We start from the raw sequence: 24,076 nt of genomic DNA, 5'->3' as shown, positions 1-24,076 counted from the left end.
GGGGAGCCATAAGGTCGTCAAATATATATATATATATATATATATATATATATATATATATAGATATATATATATAGATATATATATAGATATATATATATATCATGTAAATGGTATGGCACTCCTAAACTCCTAATGGAGTCTATCAGCTTATGTAAAGAAGACACTGAATCTGTGAGCTTAAATTGATGTTTCGGAGCTTAGCTCCTTTATCAAGACAAATAGTCACATAACAGAATACAAACATTTATAGTGTAATAGGCTTCGGTGAGCTCCCAGCAAGTCTGCACAATGTTTTAAAGGGGCAATAATTTAAAAGGCAAAACCAGGTTTGTTTTGCCATTTAAATGATTGTCACTTTAAAACACTGGAAGGACTTGTTGCGAACTTGGTGATACCTAGAAGTCGCAGGCTATTACATTTGAGTTACCCCTATAAATTATTGCTAATATACTGTATACTGTATGTACCAATTCCCACTTGTGTAATACTTGCACTGCATGCTGCAGTACTTCTAGAATTTCATGGAAAACAAATATTATCTCGACCACTGGCGCTGTGCAATCCATGTTTGATGCAGCAGATTAATCTGACAATGTTTTTGGAAATGAATAACAGTCATTGTTAGGAGCTGAAAAAGAGCCTTAAAATACCATCAACTGTCTCACAATACCATCCGCTATCACACAATACCATCAGTTTTCTCTGAATTGTCAGCTCTTTCAAGCAGAGACTCAATCTCGCACACAGTAGGAGGTCTGTGTTAGTAAATTATATTTTAGGCAGAATTTTCTTACCGTTCTCCTACTTGCATCTTAAGTGAGTGAGAGTTTATATGTACAAATGGGGGATAGTAATGTTATTCTTCCTTACATGTAAAACGAATGATATATAAACTTTATAACAACTTTAGCACCTGGCATGAAACAATTGCTCCCCAATTTATGCTGAACAGACAGCGTAGCTTTAGTAATATAGTAAATTAGCGTACTAGGAATGTATACGTTGCTTACATTATTGTTTAAATTCAGCATTTTGTTATGAAATCATTTATCTCCTGGAGTGGAATTAGAAAAAGTTCTGGATTTACAAACTCTTCCTGCTCTCGCCTATATATATCTGCTGTGGGTATCACTTCAAAGCTGGAAGCAAGCTGATGAGAGGTGCTGTGGGGATTTAGAAGGGAGGTGGGATAGGATGTCCCATGGTGGGAACCCTCCCAGGCACTTTGCATAAATAAATAAATCAGTTCAGAGTGTGCAAGGAGGAGTGGAGGAGGTTACTTACACTGAGGGGGGGAATCCAGCTGGCTCATCTGATCCCTGCAGTTCAGGAGAGAGAGCAGTGTGTGTCATGTTACACAGGAGAGAAGATCAGCCGCAGCAACCAGTTGAGAATTACACCTTCCTAATGGGGACTTTTGTGTGTGACTTCTTTACAACTCTCACAAGTCACTGAAGTTTACTAAGAAAAAAAAAAAAGAGAATAAACTACAACACAACACAGCAGCAGGACAGAACTTTCCAAAAACTTTTTCTCTTCTTGTATACAAATACATCTATTTCATTTTGTTCATGAAGTTGGATCTACGCTATCAAAGCTGCAGAGACCAATTTATTTGTGGCTGGCAGCTTCATTCCCGTACCCTGCTTGTCATATACCGGACAGCTGCTATTGGATCCACCTCGGTTTGACCCTGAATTCTGGATTTTGCTTCTTGGATTAAGATTGTGGATTATTTATTCTATTTATTTATTTATTGCTCCTCTGGACAGCATGGAGGGGAAGGAGGTGTGCAGGGATGCTGCTAGCAACAATGTATTCCCTAGGAGTTGTAATGTCACCCCCTGTAGGACAGAGGACTGTAGGAAGTGCAGCTGGTTCCCTGCACTCTTGGGATGTGGGTTTGCAGTGGTATCAGTCTTTTCTCTGGTTCTCAGCCTCCTGGTTTTCAGTAGAACTTCTGACCTGCAGTCCAGGGTTTCTGATTTAGAGAAGCAGCAATACACTCAGCTATCTGCCTTGGTCTCTGCAGACCAAATGGAGACAGCTATTTTGGGAAGAGTTGACCAACTCCTGGAAGAGGTCTGTACACATTTACTTTTTGCACCTTTCTACTGTACTCAGTCAAATATTGAATGAAAGACACCAGTTTGTACACATTTCACACCACCTGTTGCTGGCTAAACACTTTCTTTTGGACTCTTTGAAAACCGTTTCACATTCTTAATTTCCCTGCCATACACACAGTACTGTACTGTATATAAGTATTTATGATAAGACACACAACACATGAATGGGAACAAGAAAATTAAGTTACATTTTAAAAAGTTGTGAGTATGACAAATGGAAATACTGTATACCAGTTAAAGTGACATTAGATTGCAATATCTTGAGAACTGGTTTAAAGGGTATTGTAGGCGTGACATATTTTATCTAGACTAAAATGTACATACATGCTGGTTAAAACTTTAGGATTTCAAATAATGTTTTTCCTAAGGCAAAATATGAAAATGACATTGTATCTTGTAATACGGCTTTATCACATACGGCTTTATCAGTGATTAAAACAGTGGTAGACACTGTCAAGTAGGTTTAAAGCCATGTTGGTTACTGTTTTTTTTTATATGTAATGAGTCCTTGTATTTACAGGTATTTGCCAAAAGCTGAAGGCATTCTCTATATGGGACTGGGTGTTCCTGTCTCACTGTTGTACAGATATATTTTGTAGCTACCTGTAGGATGACATACCTTATCAGCATCCTTTAATAAGGTACTTTGGTACTGTACCTGCAACTCAATGGCAATTGTTTGTCAGTGTACAGATGTGTCCTCTTACATCTTTGCTGCAGTCATGCTAAACAGCCCTTGAAGTCGCCCATGCCGTGGCGGGACTCGGTAGCGTTGAGCGTCTTTTTTTGAGATTTTTCTGTGACAATGCGTCTTAGACACAAAGTAATGTAATAGGACGCACAAGCAGCTTCTGCTGATTAAAATATTCTGTGTGTGTGGTTGTGGCTTTATCTGCATCCAAAATTAAACGTTACAGTGTTTTCCATGAAAACACTGTAGCATAGCATTTTGTATGCAGTTACAGTTGCGGTCACACACAAAATATAGGCATGCTGCATATAATTTTAATCATTTGCTTGTGCGTTCTATTACATTACTTTGCGTAAAAAATATTTTCCCGGACAAAAACGCAAAAATAGAGGCTCGGCGCTACCGCGTCACACAGCACTCACGCATTATGTGTAATACGACTTGTAGCGCACAGAGCAAAGATGTAAAAGGACACATCTGCACAAGTAACAAAGCTTTGCATTCCTAAAATTAGAGATTTAGCTGATTTATTGTAAGTGATTGGTTTAATAAACAATAGCAATAATGGTGATTCATTCTTAAAAGTTTTCAAAAGTACCTAAGCTTCCGTGAATAATGATATGCTCTGGCCATAAAGCACTACGCAATGAAAGACTTGCTTATACAGCAAACACTGAATTTCTTCTTTTGAGGAAACAAAAGTTTAACAACATAAGAAGTGTTACAGTATGCAACAATTCAGAACAAGATGCTAATGTTTACAGTTGTCCCCTGACTACTCCATATAGTTATACATATCACTGATCTGCAATATAAATCTCTTATTGCATTTATAATTTATACTTTGATCCAACATGCATTGATGTATATATTCCAATAGCCATGCAGTGTAACTGACCAGGTCACAAGATAGCTGGGAGCCTGGGACAGTCACGACGTGGACAGTACAAATGCAATTGCTATGTTGTGCTTTATACCAAACCAAAGGGTATGTACAATACACTGTATATATTATTATTATTATTATTATTATTATTAATAATAATAATTTTATTCTTATTATTATTATTATTATTATTATTATTATTTTCATTTATGTAGACATCACACCATTTTACACAGCCCTTTACACAGAATGTATGCCATTCACATCATTCCCTGCCCAATTGGAGCGTAAGTTGCTTAAAGGTATGTAACAGCAATGAGTATTCCACCTTTAAGTACAAATGATAGGGACGGTGACCTCTTGTCTCCAACTCCTTTTGAAGTTATTTTCAGCTCTCAGAAACAGCAATGTCTGTTGCAGAAGACAGTTAAGTGTCCCTTAGATGATGATGGGCCATTGGGACTGTTTTTCACATAATATATAATCTGTTAAAGATTTCAGCTCTCTGAATTGTTTCACAGTTTGAAAGATAACTTCAGTTTTTAGTACAGGGATTTCAATTGCGTTATCCTAGAGGGATTCCCAATGATAACTGCTAACATAAAATGTTATGTAAGTAGTTTATATAACAACACAATTTAGTTTATAAAGAAGGCATATTTCTAGAGACTGTTTTTACTGTGCAGACTTGCTATTGAATTCCATTCTTATAAACACCTTAAACTGACAGCTATTAAAAAAAAAAAAAAAACTTGCCATATTTGTATTTAATTATGCCTAATTGGGAGATGTACTAAGCATGCAGAATAGTCATGATTGCCATTTTCCTAACTACAGTTTGTTGGCTGCTCTACGTTTGTTCATGACACCTCACATGTTGCACTGACACATATTGCTACTATTTATTTATTTATTTATTAACAGTTTCTTATATAGCGCAGCAAATTCCGTTGCGCTTTACAACTGGTACTTCCAATACTTTCTTAACATACTTCACGTGTTACCCACTAGAAGTGCTATACTGCATTTTTTTTATAAACCAGTTATGCATAAATTAGTACATATCTTATTGCAACATATTGTTGCATCCATGTTTTTGTTTCTGAAAATAATTGCACTGAACATCCTCTTTTATTGACATAAATATATTCTTTCATTTGCTATCCATACATTTTCACGTGATCATTTTCTTCACACTAAACCACGTATGTATAGCTTATTGGCAGAGTGCCATACTGGCTTTTAAAAATATTGCATGTCATTTTTTCATCTTATATTCTGTTGTGTCTACTGTAGTTCTATTGTTTAAATTAAGTAATACATTGTTCGTTTCTATCAATGTAGACTATAGCACAAAGCTTGCGTTATACGTGTTGTATTTTTAAATACTGGTTGGTGTCCGGTGTCCTGGCATGGGATGAATAGGATTAAAGCATCTGTACTGCATGGATGAAAATTTACATCCATTTCACCTGCTGTTTAGAATTTTAGACTTCTCTTTGAGCATAATCTATCATTTCAAGCATGGTGTCTTTTTAACACCAAATAAGGATTTGTCTTGTTTCTCAGTACTTTCTGAAGAATCCCTCATGTCCCATGTTTAATAACACATTTGATAATTACTGGTTGATTAGGAAAACCTAAAATTGGCAACATGAGTTTGAGAAGAGGATGAGAATCCATGGTCTAGCGCTCTGTGAGTAGTCTGATCTCTAAAACTGGCCACTGATAAGCTAGTACTTCTGCTCAGCTAAGCAGTGAACCATGTGATGTTTCTCCAGTTCAGCAACACAAGTTTAGATGGGTACTCATTTATTATTATGTATCACCAGTTATTTATATAGTGCACACATATTCCACAGCGCTTTACAGAGAATATTTGGCCATTCACATCAGTCCCTGCCCCAGTGGATCTTACAATCTATAATCCCAACCACATGTACACGCACACACATTCACATTAGGGTTAATTTCATTGGGAGCCAATTAACCTACCTATATATTTTGGATTGTGGGAGGAAACCGGAGTACCCAGAGGAAACCCACGCAAGTACGGGGAGAATATACAAACTCCACACAGTTAGGGCCATGGTGGGAATTGAACCCATGACCGCAGTGCTGTGAGTCAGTAATGCTAACCATTACACCATCCGTACTGCCCAACTCATAGGGTCGACTGTACCATTAGGTAGCTGCCTAGGGCGCAGGGATCCAGGGGGCACCCCTGAGTCTGCCTAACCCAAAATGAAGAGGATGTCTCTGACAAAAGCATCCTTGTTGTACTTAATGCAGGCGGCGGCTGTTCAACTTCTAAGATGCCACTTACCCACTTTCACCTGAAAGACTGGAAAGTGGGTATTGGTTTATGGGTTGGGGAGGGGTGGGGCAGTAGACTGACGTTTTGCCTAGGGTCCCGAGAAACCTTGCAACCTTGAAACTATCTTCCGCTCAGCATGTAGGACCTGGAGCAGTAATTTCTGCTAATTACTCCTTTACTGCACAGATGATGGGAGATGGGGTGGGAGGGAGAACTCTAAACTGTAGAAGGGGGCATTGGGCTGAATGATGGGGCCCCAGTAAATGACATTCAGGGTGGTAGGGGGTGTTTAATATGTAGAGGAAAGATGGATAGTGGGGGTGTGGTATGTTATGTAGATTAGATTTAGGTCGACAGTGTCTCGGTCGACCACTATTGGTCGACAGTAAGTAGGTTGACATGGTTTCTAGGTTGACAGGGACTCTAGGTCAACATGTACTAGGTCGACATTACTGACTACATATGCACATAATAAAAACCGGTAAAAAGTGACTTACAGTTGAAGACAATATAGGACAAGTACAGGGTAACTATGCATAACTACACCAGTAGACGACATAGTTTAAGTTCCAGGTGGCCAAAAAACTGCAGGATTTGGGCAGTTGAGGATTATTAAAGTAAGAAAAGGATAAGCACATGAGGGAAGAGGGCCATACTCATGAGAGCTTACATTCTAAAGGGGAGGGGCAGACAGACATGGGTGACACAGATGGGGTAGACCGAGAGGGTTAGGATGGGATGTGACTGGATTTGGTAAAGAAGTGGATCTTAAGAGCCCGTTTGAAGTTCTGTAGGGAGGTGGAGAGTCTGAGGGGGAGAGGTAAAGAATTCCAGAGAAAGGGAGCAGCACGTGAAAAATCTTGGAGATAGGAGTGGGAGGAAGTAATCAGAAGACAGGAGAGTCGGCATGCAGTAGCAGAGCGAAGAGTACAGCTGGAAGAGTAAAGGTAGATAAGGTCAGAGATGTAAATGGGAGAGGAGTGGGTAAGTGCTTTGTAAGCCAGTGAATGGCTTGTAGGAGTCAAGGATTACGCCAAGACAGCATAGCTAGAGGAGATGGTTGTGCCATCAATGGATAATGAGATTGTGGGAGGTGAGGTTGTGTGGGAGGGTGGGAAGATGATCAGCTCAGTCTTAGACATGTTGAGTTTAAGAAAGTGCTGGGACATCCAGGAAGAGATAGCAGAGAGACAGTTGGAGGTACAGTACAAGTGAGGAGAGCAGGGGAGAGATCAGGGGAGGAAAGGTAGAATTGAGTGTCATCAGTATAGAGGTGATTGGAAGTTAAAAGAACTAATGAGATCACCTAAAGAGGACATTTAGAGAGGGAAAAAGAGAGGACCAAGAACAGAGCCTTGGGGGACACCAAGAGTTAGTGGAAGTCGGGGGGGGGGGGAGTAGTGTCATGAGAGGAGACAGAGAAGGAATGATCAGAGAGGTAGGAGGGCAGCCAGGAGAGGGCAGTATCACGCAGACCAAGAGAGTGAAGGATTTGCAGAAGGAGAGGGTGGGCCACAGTGTCAAAAGCAGCAGAGAAGTCAAGTAGAATAAGCAGAGAGTAGTGGCCCTTAGATTTGGCTACATGGAGGTCATTGCAGACTTTTGTGAGGGCAGTTTCAGTGGAGTGAAGAGAACAGAAACCAGACTGGAATGGGTCAAGCAGTGAGTGAGAGGAAAGAAAGGCAGTGAGACAATACGCTCAAGGAGTTTGGAGGCAAAAGGGAGGAGAAAGATGGGTCGATAGTTGGAGAGGGTGTTTGGATCAAGGGTAGGTTTTTAAGAATAGGGTAGACATGAGCATGTTTGAAGGTAGAGGGGACAGTCCCTGATGAGAGGGAGAGATTGAAAAGGTGGGCAAGATGGGAAAAGGCAGAAGGAGAGAGGTAGCGAAGGAGGTAGGAGGGGATAGGGTCAAGTGGGGAGGTGGTGGGGGGAGGAACGGATGAGGGCCATGACTTCATGGGAGAAAAATGTCAGAGTTGGTGAGAGGGAAGGGGAGGGGTGGCAAGGGATGGGTGGTGGCTGGTTGCTGGTCTGGTGGGATGTGATGTCCTGATGTATGGAGTCAATCTTGGATGTGAAATAAGTGGCAAAGTCAAGAGCAGACAATGAGGAAGCGAGAGGAGGTGGTGGTGGGCAGAGGAGGGAGTTAACAGTGGCAAAGAGGCGCAGGTAGTTGGAAGACAGGGCAGAGATGAGAATTTTGAAGTATGATTGTTTAGCGAGGGAAAGGGCAGCACTGAAGGATGAGAGCATACATTTGAAATGGAGGAAGTCTGCCTTAGAGCGTGATTTCCTCCACTGTCACTCAGCAGTATGTGAGCATTTTTGAAGATATATGGGCATTTAGTGTGCCAGGGTTGAGATGTTGATCTGCGAGGATGAATAATTGTTGGTGAAGCAACAGAGTCAAATGCAGAAGTAAGAGATGCATTGTATAGGGATGTGGCTTGTTCAGGCTATGTGAGAGAGAGAAGAGTAGAGAGAAGTGAGTCGAACAGGGAGGATAGGGATGAGGTGTCAATAGCCTTAATGTTACGCTTAGTGATGGTAGCCTTAAGAAGGAGAGATGGGGAAGCAGAGATAGATAAGTTGAAAGAGAGCAGGTGGTAGTCAGAGAGGGGAAAAGGGAAATTGGAGAAATCAGAAATATCACAGCGGTGAGTGAAAACCAGATCCAGTGAGCTCCTGTTCACATGGGAGGGTGAGGTGGTGCACTGGGAGAGACCAAGTGAAGAAGTGAGGTTAAGTAGTCTAGAGGCAGGTAATTTTGTGGGGTTATCGATAGGGATGTTGAAATCACCTAGGATAATGGAGGGAATGTCAGAACAGAGGAAGTGAGGTAGCCAGGAAGCAAAGTTGTTGAGGAATTTGGAGGAAATGCCAGGTGGACGGTAAATGACAGCAACTCGAAGATTATAAGGTTGGTAGAAGCGTATCACATGGATCTCAAATGTAGAGAATGTAAGGGATGGTTCTGGAGGTATAAGTTGGTATGTGTAGCTAGAGGGTAGCGACCCCCGTGTCGGGATGTGTGTGAGAATGTGAGGCCCCCAGCAAAGAGAGCAGCAGGAGAAGTGGTGTCATAGGGAGTAATCCAGGTTCCTGTAATGGCCAGGAGATGCAGGAGCTGGAAATGAAAAGGTCATGAGTGGGGGCCAGTTTGTTGCAAACAGATCTGGCATTCTAGAGGGCACAGGATAGGGGGTAGGAGTTTGTGGGAGAGATGTGAATGAGATTATCAGGATTGCTGTAGCGTTGAGGTAAGATTAATGTGGAAGGAAGGGATAAAGAGGGTGTAATGATGGAGCTGGTGCCTTGGCTAGGAAAGGGGACTGCAGGAGTGAGGCAGGGAGGGAGTGCAGTATGATACAGGTGGAGGGGAGGTGAGGTGACAGGCACAGGAGGGAGAGAGCAGGGTTGAGTGGTGGGGAAGAGAGCCTGTGAAGGGGCAGAAGAGTTCCTGGAAATAGATTTCTTAGCTTTGAATGGGATAAAAACTAGAGAGTCCCACCTTTCAGGAGGTACTGGGGATTTGGGGTTCAGAGTTCAGTAGCCAGAGCAATCCACCAATGAAAATATAAAACTGCATACCAGGCATTTGGAGCTGGAGCAGGGACCATCTGCTGGAAGGCTGATATCTCTTGTTCTGGGCATAGTAGAGACAAGCTGCCAGTGCCCACTGAAAGGGGAGAGTCCCAGCTTCTGGAGAATACCCTCAGAAAAACTCTAAATCAGATAGAACTCGATATATCTGGCTGGAAATAGCAATTAACAGGCTTGGATGGAGACCACTGCTTTTAAAATCTGGTACCCCTGGAAAGAGCAGACCCACAGCTATAAGCCTAGGGCCATTATACTTTTGGGGCCCTTGGGCAAGTGCCCATTGAGCCCATACGAAAAGATGGCCCTGTTCTAAAACTGTTTGCTCACATGTTTTGGTAAGTGTTCATGGCAAACAGGACAGGGGTAGTGTATTTTGGCATCCTGTACTGGATGAGTTGTAAGCTACTGATCACTGTGACCTCAGCATTTTTCTATACAGGTTGAGTATCCCATATCCAAATATTCAGAAATACGGAATATTCCGAAATACAGAATTTTTTGAATGAGAGTGAGATAGTGAAACCTTTGTTTTTTGATGACTCAATGTACACAAACTTTGTTGATACACAAAGTTATTAAAAATATTGCATTTAATGACCTTCAGGCTGTGTGTATAAGGTGTATATGAAACAAACATGAATTGTGTGAATGTACAGACACTTTGTTTAATGCACAAAGTTATAAAAAATATTGGCTAAAATTACCTTCAGGCTTTGTATATATGGTGTAGATGTAACATAAATACATTCTGTGCTTAGCTTTAGGTCCCATCACTATGATATCTCATTATGGCATGCAATTATTCCAAAATACGGAAAAATCCGATATCCAAAATACGTCTGGTCCAAAGCATTTTGGATATGGGATACTCAACCTGTATTATATAAATCTCTGTGATGTCTGCTGTATATAATCTTTATGGGTCACTTTGGCAAAAGCTGTTTCTGTACTTAAGGTTGTCCTTACAAATTAATTTCACGATACGTATGAATGAGATAACCGTTAAGGGATCGCTGCTTTCACAGCCTAAGACCCAGTTGGGGACACAAGTATAACAGACGGCACTCATATACTACAAGTAGCCACAAGTAAGATAGACCAACTCTACATAACTGTGAGTACAGCCCTTTTAAAGACAACTCTTTAAAGACACCAGCGCCTCATACCTGTAATTTTGTTAGTTCACTTTTAACTTTTATGTTTTTAAAGGGGATCTCCATGCAAAATAGTATTCCCACCTAATTCCAGCTGCACCTAAGTAGTAGAATTTTTGAGAGCTATGACTAAAAGCACTGTGGTTTGCGTTCTATTAACCCCCGAAATCGACTCTGCTCCGATGATCCTCCTGGAGGAGTTAGAAAACAAACAGCTGTGGCCTGTTCTGGTAATTGACACCAGTAAAATGTGTTTTACCTATAAAAGTGCATACAAATGAGGACATGACATTATATCTGTGCTTAAAGCAAACAAAAATAAAACTGTTTTTTCAACAATTGCAGCAAATGTTAAGGTGAAGAATGTGTCTGAGCAAGTGTCTGCTGAGGAGATCTCTTTTCCGGTCTGGGTGTGCTGCATTGGTGTAGTGTTGCTGACAGGTGTCACAGCACTGTGAGTGCGGTAATTGACCACATCAATGTGATTCACAGTCGCTCACTGTTTGCTTGTAGGCTGAACACTGATTACAGATATGATACAGCTTCTGTTTTTACAGCACTTGATGCACCTTTATTGTCTCAGTAACACTTTTCTATTGTGTGCAAAAATTGTGTCTCTGTCTTCTTAGCAGTGTACATAAAGGGCAAGATTTGATTAGTGTGTGTTTCTAATTATTACCAGTTATTTATATAGTGAACATAAATTTTGCAGTGCCTTACAGAGAATATTTTGTCCATTCATATCAGTGCCTGCCCCAGTGAAGCTTACAATCTATATTCCCTACCACATGTACGCACATTGACGTTAGAGTTAATTTTGTTGGGAGCCTACCAGTATATTTTTGGTTTGTGGGTCAAAACCGGAGCACCCAGAGGAAAATCCAAGCAAGTACGGGGAAAATATACAAACTCCACACAGTTAGGGACATGTGGGGTCATTCCGTGTTGATCATAGCTGTGCTAAATTTAGCACAGCTACGATCATTCACACTGACATGCAGGGGGACGCCCAGCACAGGGCTAGTCCACCCCGCATGTCAGTGCCGTCCCCTCCCCCGCAGAAGTGCAAAGGCATCGCACAGCGGTGATGCCTTTGCACTTCAAGAGTAGCTCCCGACCAGCGCAGCTTTAGCGTGCTGGCCAGAGGAGCTACTCATCGCTCCCCGGCCCGCAGCGGCTGCGTGTGACATCACACAGCCGCCGCGGCCTGCCCCCCCCCCCCCAACGGTCCGGCCACGCCTGTGTTGGCCGGACCGCGCCTCCGTCCAGCCCCCTCCCACCCAGCGACCGCCTCTGCCTCAGAGGCGATCGCTAGGCAACGACCCGATCGCTGTGCTGCGAGAAACTGCAGCGAGCAATCGGGTCGGAATGACCCCCATAGTGGGAATTGAACCCATGAACATGAGCAGAGAGAGTTAGATTTGGGTGGGGTGTGTTCAAACTGAAATCTAAACTGCAGTGTAAAAATAAAGCAGCCAGTATTTACCTTGCACAGAAACAATATAACCCACCAAAATCTAACTCTCTCTGCACATGTTACATCTGCCTCCCTGCAGTGCACATGGCTTTACCCAATAGGGTGTTTTTTTGTTTGCTAACAACTCTGAATAACCCCCTTTGTTGGCAGTTGAGCGTCAACGCATTGTCTTACCACTCAGCATCAGTTGCTGTGCCCTGAAGCAATAGTTATATTAGGCTGGTGTTTAAAGATATTCAGCACCCTTTAATCTGCACAATAAAGTTATCGTTATGTAATTATACCAAATTGGCACAGTGTTTCTAAGAAGATCTAGAGCGGTTTTGGAAATTGGAATCAACAGGAAATGTTTGAAAATATACAAATGCACTATATACATTCCATTAACTTGAATCTATTTGGTACAAAGAAGCTGATAGTCAAATTATATGTGCCACCACTGACACTTTGTTGCAGAAACTTAAACATGAGGTATTGTATTTCTGCATGGGAGATTTATAGTCACTACCATGAATATGACATGTGCAAAAGGTCATTCTTGGGGACATTAAAAGGGGAAGTGAAGAGACAAAGTGCTCGAATCTGGGACTCTCTGGCTTGCTAACAGTATCCATCCTTGCATAAGGCCTCATACCCACAGGTGTTAAAAACTTTAACACATTCACTAGTTATTAACACTATAGAACATATAGTAACCATACCCAATAATCTTCATACTTGCATTCACTGCCTCTGGGACATTACCTTCTAAGATTTGTTAATATTTAGCTGTGTCTCATGATGTCAGGGGTGAAATTAGGGGTCAGGACACCCCTAGGCACGACATTATTGTGCCCCCCCCCTCCACACACACGCACACATAAACACAATTGTGTTGTATCCAGGCTACAATCCAAAGTGTTATAAGGCAACTGAGATACTTAATGGCCAGCAAGATGTTTGGATCTTCAAATGTTTCAACTGGGGTTTCCCCTGATGTATTGTTTGTTAATGTAGCCATAAAGTAAAACTGGCAGTGCAGATGGTGTAATGGTTAGCATTACTGCCTCACATCACTGAGGTCATGGGTTTGATTACCACCACAGTTCTAACTACGTGGAGCTTGTATATTCTCCCTGCACCTCGGGTACTCCAGTTTTTTCTCACAGCACAAAAATATACTGATAGGTTATACCGCTTTCACATAGCTAAAGCAGGTCACACCTGGGACTTGTACATGGGTCCTTTCCAGGTGCGACCAGCTTGACACCCCTTTTAGACTGGCGGCACCAACTGCCAGGTTGGTGACGTGTGCAGAGACCATCTCCAAGCGCCACCTGTCCCTACAGCGTCGCCTCTCCCTATAGAGTGAACGGACCCCTGGGTCGCATTGACCCGACAACCCATTCACACTGCACTTCAACCCGGGAATAACCCTGCTTTACTCCTGGGCTGAAATAGCAGGTCAGCGACCTGGGAATTTTTAACATACCCCTTTCACACCGCACCTCGACCCGTGCAATCTGTCTATATACTGGGTTATTTGTGCGATGTGAAAGGGGTATTAATTGTCTCCCAACTAAACGTACCCTGTTGTTTACGTGTGTGTACACCATGTACATGGGCAAATACGAAATTATTCTTATTTACTGTACCACCATATTCTATATTTCTTTTCATCAGTTCACAGCACTGTGACTTATCTATGAATTGTGTTTTACATACTGTACTTCAGATTTTGACTTTTGTGATGAAGTTCTAGAAAATGTCCGTACGCCTTAACAACTGTTCTATGTAAACCATATTTTGTGTAAGCAATGCTGTTCAGTGAACCTGTGGATCACAACTTCAATGTCAGCCAAACCTTTCTGCAGGTCCTTTGCAGTAATATACTGGGTCTGCTTTGCATACCTGACAAGTTTATGAGCAGTTCTGTCAGAGATTTGTCTCTGGCTTGGTTTCAACAGTTCATTGTCTTCAATTTCATAATGATGTTTCGGACAGTGCAAATTTCAGGCTGTAAGCATTTATCCTTGTCCTGTTTTCTAACAGTTAATTATCTTTATTTTCAAGTTGTCATTTAGCTGCTTAGAGAAGCCCATGTTTGTTGAGAGAAGGCACAGCATCCTGAGAGGTCAGAGGGGTCAGAGTATTTATTTCATTCTGGAATTGTCTGCACCTGGATTAATTTAAGGCCTAACTAATCAATCAAAGTATTACTGAAAGAAATAAAGGGATGGCCAGACTTTTGCACATGCCATATTCACAGTTAATCTTATTTTCAGGAAATTTCACGCTTTTGCCCATGCATGTATGTATGAATTCTGGGGGTGGGATGCATCAAACGCTCTTTTTCTGTCAAACCTCCAAAAAATGCGGTTTTTAGAGGTTTGACCGGTTTTCACAAATGCACCAAGCTTTGGAAAGCGATACATTCCGGAGTTCGGAAAGATGGCATTACCCAATAGAAGCCAATGGGCTTCTATTCGCATTGCCATCTGAGAGGGATCCAATCTGATCCCTCCCAGCACCCCCCTGTGGCGCATGCATTAGCCGATACATCCTGGGGGTCATGCGATGAGTGCCGGGATGCTACTTGATGCCTCCCATCCGGTGTGTGGCAGGTAATAGAAGGAGGGTATGTGTGCCTGGCAGTAGGAGGAGAGGAATAAACAAATAACTAAATAACTCTAGTGTTTGTGTGTCCCTGTAAAAGGGAATATGGTCTCTAAATTCTACTGGGGCCAGGACTGATATAAATGAGTGAAATATGCTCTGTATAGTGATGCATAATATGTGTGTGCTATATAAACAACTTCATTTATTTAGTTCAGAATTCAGATGGCAAGCTGTGGAGGGTACCCAGAGAGTTAAATGTAGAAGACTTGTATAGAAAAGAAAGCGGAAAGAACTCTCCGGTCAAACCAGGGCATTCTGCCTATAGTAAAACTATCAAACAGATTCCGTTATCATGTACTGTCTGTGATTTACACATACTGTTGTGTTTTATATCAAACAGGTTCTGCTTATTGTATATGGCTTATTCCTGTAATATCTTCCTGATTGACGAATAATTTTAGCATATATTTTTATCTTTGTATATTTTTTGACTTAATTTGTTTGATTATTTCCTTCCCTTTTCCATCTCACCAATGTTTGATGTTTTATATATGAATTTGCACTTATTTACATACACTTTGCATGTTTTGTGTTTTTTGCTTTCATTTTTTTGCTGTTGATGACAGGATTTTGTTTTAATGCATATTATATGTAATGCAAGTTACACTTTACTGTTGGCAGGGTGCCCCTGAACTGCATTCTCTCCCCTTTCTTTTCTATTCAAGTCTGCTACATTTTACTCTCTGGGTGCACCTCCACGGCTTGATTTCCGAATTATACAATCTTTTAGAGGATCAGATCCTCTTTCTGTGGTAGCGAACGTCACAGTCACGGTAACCGCATACCAACTAATGTTAAAGTGGTGTCTTAGAGCCTTTTTAGTTGTTTTATTTTGATGAATTATTTATTACACTCTTGATATGTGGACAGTAAAGTAATCTTTATTGTAAAAGCAAGGAGTTCCAGTGCTCAGTTACTAGAATTTCCCCATTTCCCCAGGGCTCCATTCATTTATTATGTCACCATTCTTACATTTGCAGCTGACTTCCTAGAAGCATGCTGCCATCATAATATAGCAAATTGCTTAGCTAGGCTCTTTCAAGAACATAGCACTTGATACAAGTTGTCACTGCACAAAAACAAACATACATCAGCAAGATTGCATCAGCATCACACTGTGAGGGTTTGATAGATGGGCACCTTTGTTTCTCAGGAGTCAGTGTAGAATAGAATCCACTACTTCGGCTTGGTATATAATTGGTGCCCAACAGGAAACTGCACATAATTACATGGTGACTTCCTGGTGACCTTTGACTTTTTTCTTATATTCCCCTGAAGGTAAGTATTTCAGGGACCAGACGTTTTCACTGAAAATGTTAAAACACAACATTTTTAGAATCATTTTCTAAACCTAATCATGTATGAGCTCTCTATGACTGTGTTTTCTGGATGACTAAAAGCCACTTGATAAGGTTTTGTTTTATTTTTATTTAATTGTGTAGAATGACATTTAGGGCCTGATTCTGAGAAAAGTCCAAAAGCAGCCGCACCCCGTGACTATCAGGAGGCCGTACAAGCTCCGAAGAAAGCAATGCTAGATTGACCATGCACAGCAGCATGCCTGCTCACCTTGAGGGGGGATATGATATTAGATAGTTTGCTCCACGTTTTGCTGTCCATGAAATGAGGGTTTCTGAGCAGCAACTGGGCAGTTACCATATGGATACACAGAAAAGACCCATCTCATGCATACTTGCCTAGTCTCCAAGAACAGCAGGGGAGGCTCTCAAAAATCGGAGGACCCTCCCAGCTGCCCAGTACACTGGGCAAGTCTCCTGGAATCTGGCTGCCTCCACCACTTACACCAGCGGTGATGTGATTTGTGCTGAATTGGGCCACTGTGAAATGCCGGTAATCTCGGCATTGTATAGCGGGACGAGGTCATGATGATGTGATCATGGAAAACCACGCTTCCGGACCAGCCTCATTTGACTTGCCACACCCCTGGAGCAAATGGTCAACTGTCATTTGCTCTCATCCAAATCCAGATTTTCATTCCAACAAGCCAGAATTGGCAGATGATCTGTATAGTGTGTAGATAATTGTATAGTGTATATCCAGCTTTTCTCTTTCCAAACTTTGATAAATATCCCCCTTAGTAAGTTATGAAATATAACAGAAAGCTAAATTATAAAATAAAAAAAACACCCAAACTACTTCAGCTTTTGTAATGTGTATACGTAACTTCCTTTTGTGAAAGAAAACTTTAAGTAACCACTTTGACAGAAACTCATAAGTAGGCTTACCATACTATTCCTTTAAACCGGCACACTAATGCATTACACAGGCTCTGTGGCTGGCTTACTTCAAGCCTGCATTTCTCTTGGTTTTAATTAGCCACAGAAACTGTGTAATTAATGAGCGTCCCGGGTTAAAGGGAATGTATGGTAAGCCTACTTATAAGTACCTTTAAAAGATTGTTCTTTTCTTTCCCTCACTTATACTATCATCTCCTCCTGCCTACATTGGCATCAAACCCTTGGGTTTGGCTATCCCGCTGCTTATTTAGGTCTTATGACTCCTGACAGGGGCAAAAACAGATTGTGTGAGGAGGGGAGTACCATATATATGCCCTTTAACTCTATCTATCTATCTATCTATCTATCTATATATACACAGTACTTTAACTCTCTCTCTCTATATATATATATATATATATATATATTCCCACACCCTTTTAAATATCAGACCTCAGATCAATGTGCATCCAGGACTGTCTTTTTGTATGGGCTCTTTCCCAAGGGCCTAAGGAGTCTAAGGGCCATATTCTGATAGCTGAGGGTCTCCTCTTTCCAGGGGTACCAAATTTTTGAAAATCGACCCTAGGGAACCTGAGATATTTGAATTCTAAGCAGTGGACCCCATCCGAGCCGCCAGTTAATTGCTCTTCCCAGTCAGAAATCTCGGGTTCTGTCTGACTTCTTTTTCTAAGGGTATACTCTAAAAGCAGTGACGTGCGGTGGGTGAGGTCAGGGGCTGGGGAGGCACTGCAGCTAACCCCCCCCCCCCCCCCCCCGGAAAAAAAAAGTGCAGTCCCCCCACACCGCTACAACCAGCACCAGGCAGAACCAGCCAGGGGGGGTAATGCCATAGCAGGGGAGACACTCAGTGTGGGGTCCCCCTGCCATGCCATTAAACACCCCCCAAACCAGTCAGCCCAGGGCTGGAATTCCTCGGAAAGTGGGGCCCCCAAAAAATGAAAATGGGGTCCCCCCTCCCGAGCAATAACCAGCACTGGGCTGATAGCCAAGTGCTATGCCCCGCACCCCTAATGGCGGTGGGTGCGGGGTTCATTGTATGCTAATACTGTTCTTTACAGGTGGCCTACAGGTCCCAGCAAGCCTGTCCCAGCATGCTGGCACTTGGAGAACCACAAGTGCCAGCATGCCCGGACATTAATGGCCCACTGGCACCTGTAGTCCACCTGTAAAGAATAGTAATATTGTTCTTTACAGGTGGCCTACAGGTCCCAGCAAGCCTGCCCCAGCATGCTGGCACTTGGAGAACCACAAGTGCCAGCATGCCCGAACATAAAGGGCCCGCTGGCACCTGTAGTCTACCTGTAAAGAAAATATTTAAAAAAACACACTACACGTACTTTAAAAAAACCTTTATTAAACAGGGTCTTCACCTGGGGGCGGCGGCCTTTCAGCTCTTTTGCGTGGCCGCCGCCTTCCCAGGGCTTCTGGCGTCTTCACCTGGGGGGGTGCCACCTCCCCAGGGCTTCTGGCGTCTTCCTCCGGCGTCTTCACCTGGGAGGCGGCGGCCTTTAAGCTCTTTTGCATAGCCGCCGCCTTCCCAGGACTTCCAGCGTCTTCACCTGGTGGGCGGCGGCTGCTAAGCTCTTTTGCATAGCCGCCGCCCATCCAGGACTTCCACGGCGTCTTCGTTCTTCAGGAGCTCTTCTCAGCTCCTCCTCCGCCGTCGGCGGAGGGGGCGGGGCGATGATGCTGCTAGCCATGATTGGCTTGCGGCGGGCATCTTGAATTTCAAAAATGACGCTGAGGCGCCATTTTTGAAATGGGTACCGCTTCCGCTGCCAAACTCTGCAGAACTGCCCGTACAGCCGCGTCCCGCCGTCGCTACCGCCGCCCGCATCTCTACCGCCAGCACCTCCGCCGCCCGGCCTGCCGCATCCCGCACCTACGCCGCCCGCACCTCCGTCGCCACCGACGCCCACACAGTGATTGACAGCGGATCCAGTGACGGATCCGCTGGCCAATCACTGTGGCCTCATTCACAGGGACGTGCTTTCATAGGTTGAAAGCACGTCCCTGTAGGAAAGCGGCACCTCTAATGGTGCCGCTTTCCCATACAATTTCAATGGGCTTTTCCTGCCCATTGCTAGGCCCTGCCCGCGCCCGCCCCCTGCTCCCATATCTTTTCTCAATCACTACGGGAGGCACCACGATCGGTGTCTCCCAAACTAATTCTGCACACTTTAATGATGAGTAAAATAATAAAGAAGATACTTATGTGTCATAAGTATCTTCTTTGTATTATTTTATTCATTAATGACAGGGGAGGCACTGCCTCCCCTGACTGCATGTCCCTGTCTAAAAGGTTGGACTCTCCCCTTTCAGTGGACACTGGCAGCTTGTTTCTACTATGCTTAGAACCAGAGATACTAGCCTTCCAGCAGCTGGTCCCTGCTCCAGCTCCACATGCCTGGTATGCAGTTTTATATATTTGTTGGTGGATTTCTATGGCTCCTAAACTCTGATCCCCAAGTCCCCAGTACTTCCTGAAAGGTGTCCCCAATACACCCTGAAAGGTGTCCCCAGTATCCCCTGAAAGGTGGGAGTCTCTAGTGTTTTACCTTATTGAAAGCTAAGAAATCTATTTCCAGGAACTGAACATATCTGCCATCAAGCAAGCTGCCCTCCCACCGGAAAATGATGAATATTAAGCCCACTCCACTATCCACCCCTCCCCTGTGTATAAACCTTGACCTACAACCCTTTAAGTCATGTACCAGGGCACCTTCATTCAGCCCAATACTCCTACAGTTTAGGGTTCTCCTTCCTGCCCCATCTCCCACCATATGTGCAGCAAAGGAGTAATTAACAGAAATTACTGCTCCAGGTCCTACATGCTGAGCGGAAGATAGAGGACATCGAAGCTGCTGCTGATAACATCTTCCACCAGGGACGTGCAGTCAGGGGAGGCAGGGGAGGCAGTGCCTCCCCTGTCATTAATGAGTAAAATAATACAAAGAAGATACTTATGACACATAAGTATCTTCTTTATTATTTTACTCATCATTAAAGTGTGCAGAATTAGTTTGGGAGGCACCGATCGTGGTGCCTCCCGTAGTGATTGAGAAAAGATATGGGAGCAGGGTGCGGGCGCGGGCGGGGCCTAGCAATGGGCAGGAAAAGCCCATTGAAATTGCATGGGAAAGCGGCACCATTAGAGGTGCCGCTTTCCTACAGGGACGTGCTTTCAACCTATGAAAGCACGTCCCTGTGAGTGAGGCCACAGTGATTGGCCAGCGGATCCGTCACTGGATCCGCTGTCAATCACTGTGTAAGCGTCGGTGGCGGCGGAGCTGCGGGCGGCGGAGGTGCGGGATGCGGCGGGCCGGTCGGCGGAGGTGCTGGCGGTGGAGATGCGGGCGGCGGTAACGGTGGCGGGACGCGGCAGTACGGACAGTTCTGCAGAGTTTGGCAGCGGAAGCGGTACCCATTTCAAAAATGGCGCCTCAGCGTCATTTTTGAAATTCAATATGGCCGCCGCGAGTCAATCATGGCTCGCAGAGTCATTGCCCCGCCCCCTCCGCTGACTTATATAAGTCAGCGCTAGGCAGCGGCTGTCAGTCCGACGGCGGAGGAGGAGCTGAGAAGAGCTCCTGAAGACCGAAGATGCCGTGGAAGTCCTGGATGGGCGGCGGCTATGCAAAAGAGCTTAGCAGCCGCCGCCCACCAGGTGAAGACGCTGGAAGTCCTGGGAAGGCGGCGGCCATGCAAAAGAGCTTAAAGGCTGTCGCCTCCCAGGTGAAGACGCCGGAGGAAGACGCCAGAAGCCCTGGGGAGGTGGCACCCCCCCAGGTGAAGACGCCAGAAGCCCTGGGAAGGCGGTGGCCACGCAAAAGAGCTTAAAGGCCACCGCCCCCAGGTGAAGACCCTGTTTAATAAAGGTTTTTTTAAAGTACGTGTAGTGTGTTTTTTTTAAATATTTTCTTTACAGGTGGACTACAGGTCACAGCGGGCCCTTTATGTTCGGGCATGCTGGCACTTGTGGTTCTCCAAGTGCCAGCATGCTGGGGCAGGCTTGCTGGGACCTGTAGGCCACCTGTAAAGAACAATATTACTATTCTTTACAGGTGGACTACAGGTGCCAGTGGGCCATTAATGTCCGGGCATGCTGGCACTTGTGGTTCTCCAAGTGCCAGCATGCTGGGACAGGCTTGCTGGGACCTGTAGGCCACCTGTAAAGAACAGTATTAGCATACAATGAACCCCGCACCCACCGCCACCAGGGGTGCGGGGCATAGCACTTGGCTATCAGCCCAGTGCTGGTTATTGCCTTTGGTTGGTCCCGCTTTCTCTCAGTCCTGTTCCTACAGCTTCATGCATTCTCATTTGTGGATAGTTCTATCCATCCAACAATCAGTGTGTGAATACATTCCACTACAGTGATTGGTGGATGGGCAGAGCCATTAACCGATCAGCATCGCACCACAGCACCCTACGGACTGCAGCCTAGCAGAACGGTTGTACGATGCGGCTGCAGTGCAGTCATTGGTGAATGACTGTCCGTTACAAGTAGAAGATGTTGCTTGGCCCATCTCATTGTATGTACAAACACAATTGAAGCATCTGCAGAACAGCCACTGCCTGCATGCCCTCCAGCCCAGCCTGCTCCTTGCTGTCCCTGTTGTCCATAAGTAGGGTTTTCCAGGTACTCAGAAACTACCCTTGCATGTCCACTTCCTGATAATAATAATAATAATAATAATGTGTCAACGTTTGTGAATGAAAATAATAAGAATTTACTTACCGATAATTCTATTTCTCATAGTCCGTAGTGGATGCTGGGGACTCCGTCAGGACCATGGGGAATAGCGGGCTCCGCAGGAGACAGGGCACATCTAAAAAAGCTTTTAGGTCACATGGTGCGTACTGGCTCCTCCCCCTATGACCCTCCTCCAAGCCTCAGTTAGGTACTGTGCCCGGACGAGCGTACACAATAAGGAAGGATCTTGAATCCCGGGTAAGACTCATACCAGCCACACCAATCACACCGTACAACTTGTGATCTGAACCCAGTTAACAGTATGATAACAAAACGAAGTAGCCTCTGAAAAGATGGCTCACAACAACAGTAATAACCCGATTTTGTAACAATAACTATGTACAAGCATTGCAGACAATCCGCACTTGGGATGGGCGCCCAGCATCCACTACGGACTATGAGAAATAGAATTATCGGTAAGTAAATTCTTATTTTCTCTAACGTCCTAGTGGATGCTGGGGACTCCGTCAGGACCATGGGGATTATACCAAAGCTCCCAAACGGGCGGGAGAGTGCGGATGACTCTGCAGCACCGAATGAGAAAATTCCAGGTCCTCTGTAGCCAGAGTATCAAATTTGTAAAATTTTACAAACGTGTTCTCCCCTGACCACGTAGCTGCTCGGCAAAGTTGTAATGCCGAGACCCCTCGGGCAGCCGCCCAAGATGAGCCCACCTTCCTTGTGGAGTGGGCCTTTACAGATTTAGGCTGTGGCACGCCTGCCACAGAATGTGCAAGTTGGATTGTGCTACAGATCCAACGTGCAATCGTCTGTTTAGACGCAGGAGCACCCATCTTGTTGGGTGCATACAATGTAAACAACGAGTCAGTTTTTCTGACTCCAGCTGTCCTTGAAATATATATTTTTAATGCTCTGACAACGTCCAGTAACTTGGAGTCCTCCAAGTCGCTAGTAGCCGCAGGCACCACAATAGGCTGGTTTAAGTGAAATGCCGAAACCACCTTAGGGAGAAATTGAGGACGTGTCCTCAATTCTGCCCTGTCCGAATGGAATATCAGATATGGGCTCTTGTATGACAAAGCTGCCAACTCTGAAACTCTCCTGGCAGAAGCCAGGGCCAACAGCATGGTTACCTTCCATGTAAGGTATTTTAATTCTACCGATTTTAACGGCTCAAACCAATGAGATTTGAGAAAATTTAGAACCACGTTCAAATCCCACGGTGCCACTGGAGGCACTATTGGGGGTTGTATATGTAGTACACCTTTGACAAAAGTTTGTACTTCAGGCACTGACGCCAATTCCTTCTGGAAGAAAATTGATAAGGCCGAAATTTGAACTTTAATGGACCCCAATTTTAGGCCCATAGACAATCCTGCTTGCAGGAAATGTAAGAATCGACCCAATTGAAATTCTTCCGTTGGAGCCTTCTTGGCCTCACACCACGCAACATATTTTCGCCAAATGCGGTGATAATGTTGTACAGTCACTTCCTTTCTAGCCTTAATCAAGGTAGGAATAACTTCCTCTGGAATGCCCTTTTCTTTTAGAATCCGGCGTTCAACCGCCATGCCGTCAAACGCAGACGCGGTAAGTCTTGGAACATACAAGGTCCCTGCTGAAGCAGATCCCTTCTTAGAGGTAGAGGCCACGGATCCTCCGTGAGCATCTCTTGAAGTTCCGGATACCAAGTTCTCCTTGGCCAGTCCGGAGCCACCAGTATCGTTCTTACTCCTCTTTTCCGTATAATTCTCAGTACCTTTGGTATGAGAGGCAGAGGAGGGAACACATACACTGATTGGTACACCCACGGTGTTACCAGAGCGTCCACAGCTATTGCCTGAGGGTCTCTTGACCTGGCGCAATACCTGTCCAATTTTTTGTTGAGGCGAGACGCCATCATGTCTACCTTTGGTTTTTCCCAACGGTTCACAATCATGTGGAAAACTTCTGGATGAAGTCCCCACTCTCCCGGGTGAAGGTCGTGTCTGCTGAGGAAATCTGCTTCCCAGTTGTCCACTCCCGGGATGAACACTGCTGACAGTGCTATGACATGATTCTCCGCCCAGCGCAGAATCCTTGCAGCTTCTGCCATTGCACTCCTGCTTCTCGTGCCGCCTTGTCGGTTTACGTGGGCGACTGCCGTGATGTTGTCGGACTGGATCAACACCGGCTGA

The 24,076-nt window shown here is 44.3% G+C and overlaps 1 protein-coding gene across 1 annotated transcript in view; it reads left to right on the top strand.

The window, feature by feature from the left end:
* The first annotated feature begins 1,274 nt into the window (after positions 1-1,274).
* The window catches only part of LOC135057341 (collagen alpha-1(XIII) chain-like), a 215,009-nt gene continuing 192,207 nt past the window's right edge, over positions 1,275-24,076 (top strand). The window contains exon 1 of the mRNA XM_063963231.1: positions 1,275-2,085. Within this exon, the coding sequence (XP_063819301.1) occupies positions 1,777-2,085 (309 nt within the window). The 5' untranslated portion in view covers positions 1,275-1,776. The remainder of the gene's footprint in view (positions 2,086-24,076) is intronic.

This window comes from Pseudophryne corroboree, chromosome 3 (assembly GCF_028390025.1).
Source record: "Pseudophryne corroboree isolate aPseCor3 chromosome 3, aPseCor3.hap2, whole genome shotgun sequence".
NCBI classification, from domain to species: domain Eukaryota; kingdom Metazoa; phylum Chordata; class Amphibia; order Anura; family Myobatrachidae; genus Pseudophryne; species Pseudophryne corroboree.
Note: the sequence above shows the minus strand (reverse complement) of the source record. Positions and strands in the feature narration are given on the sequence as shown.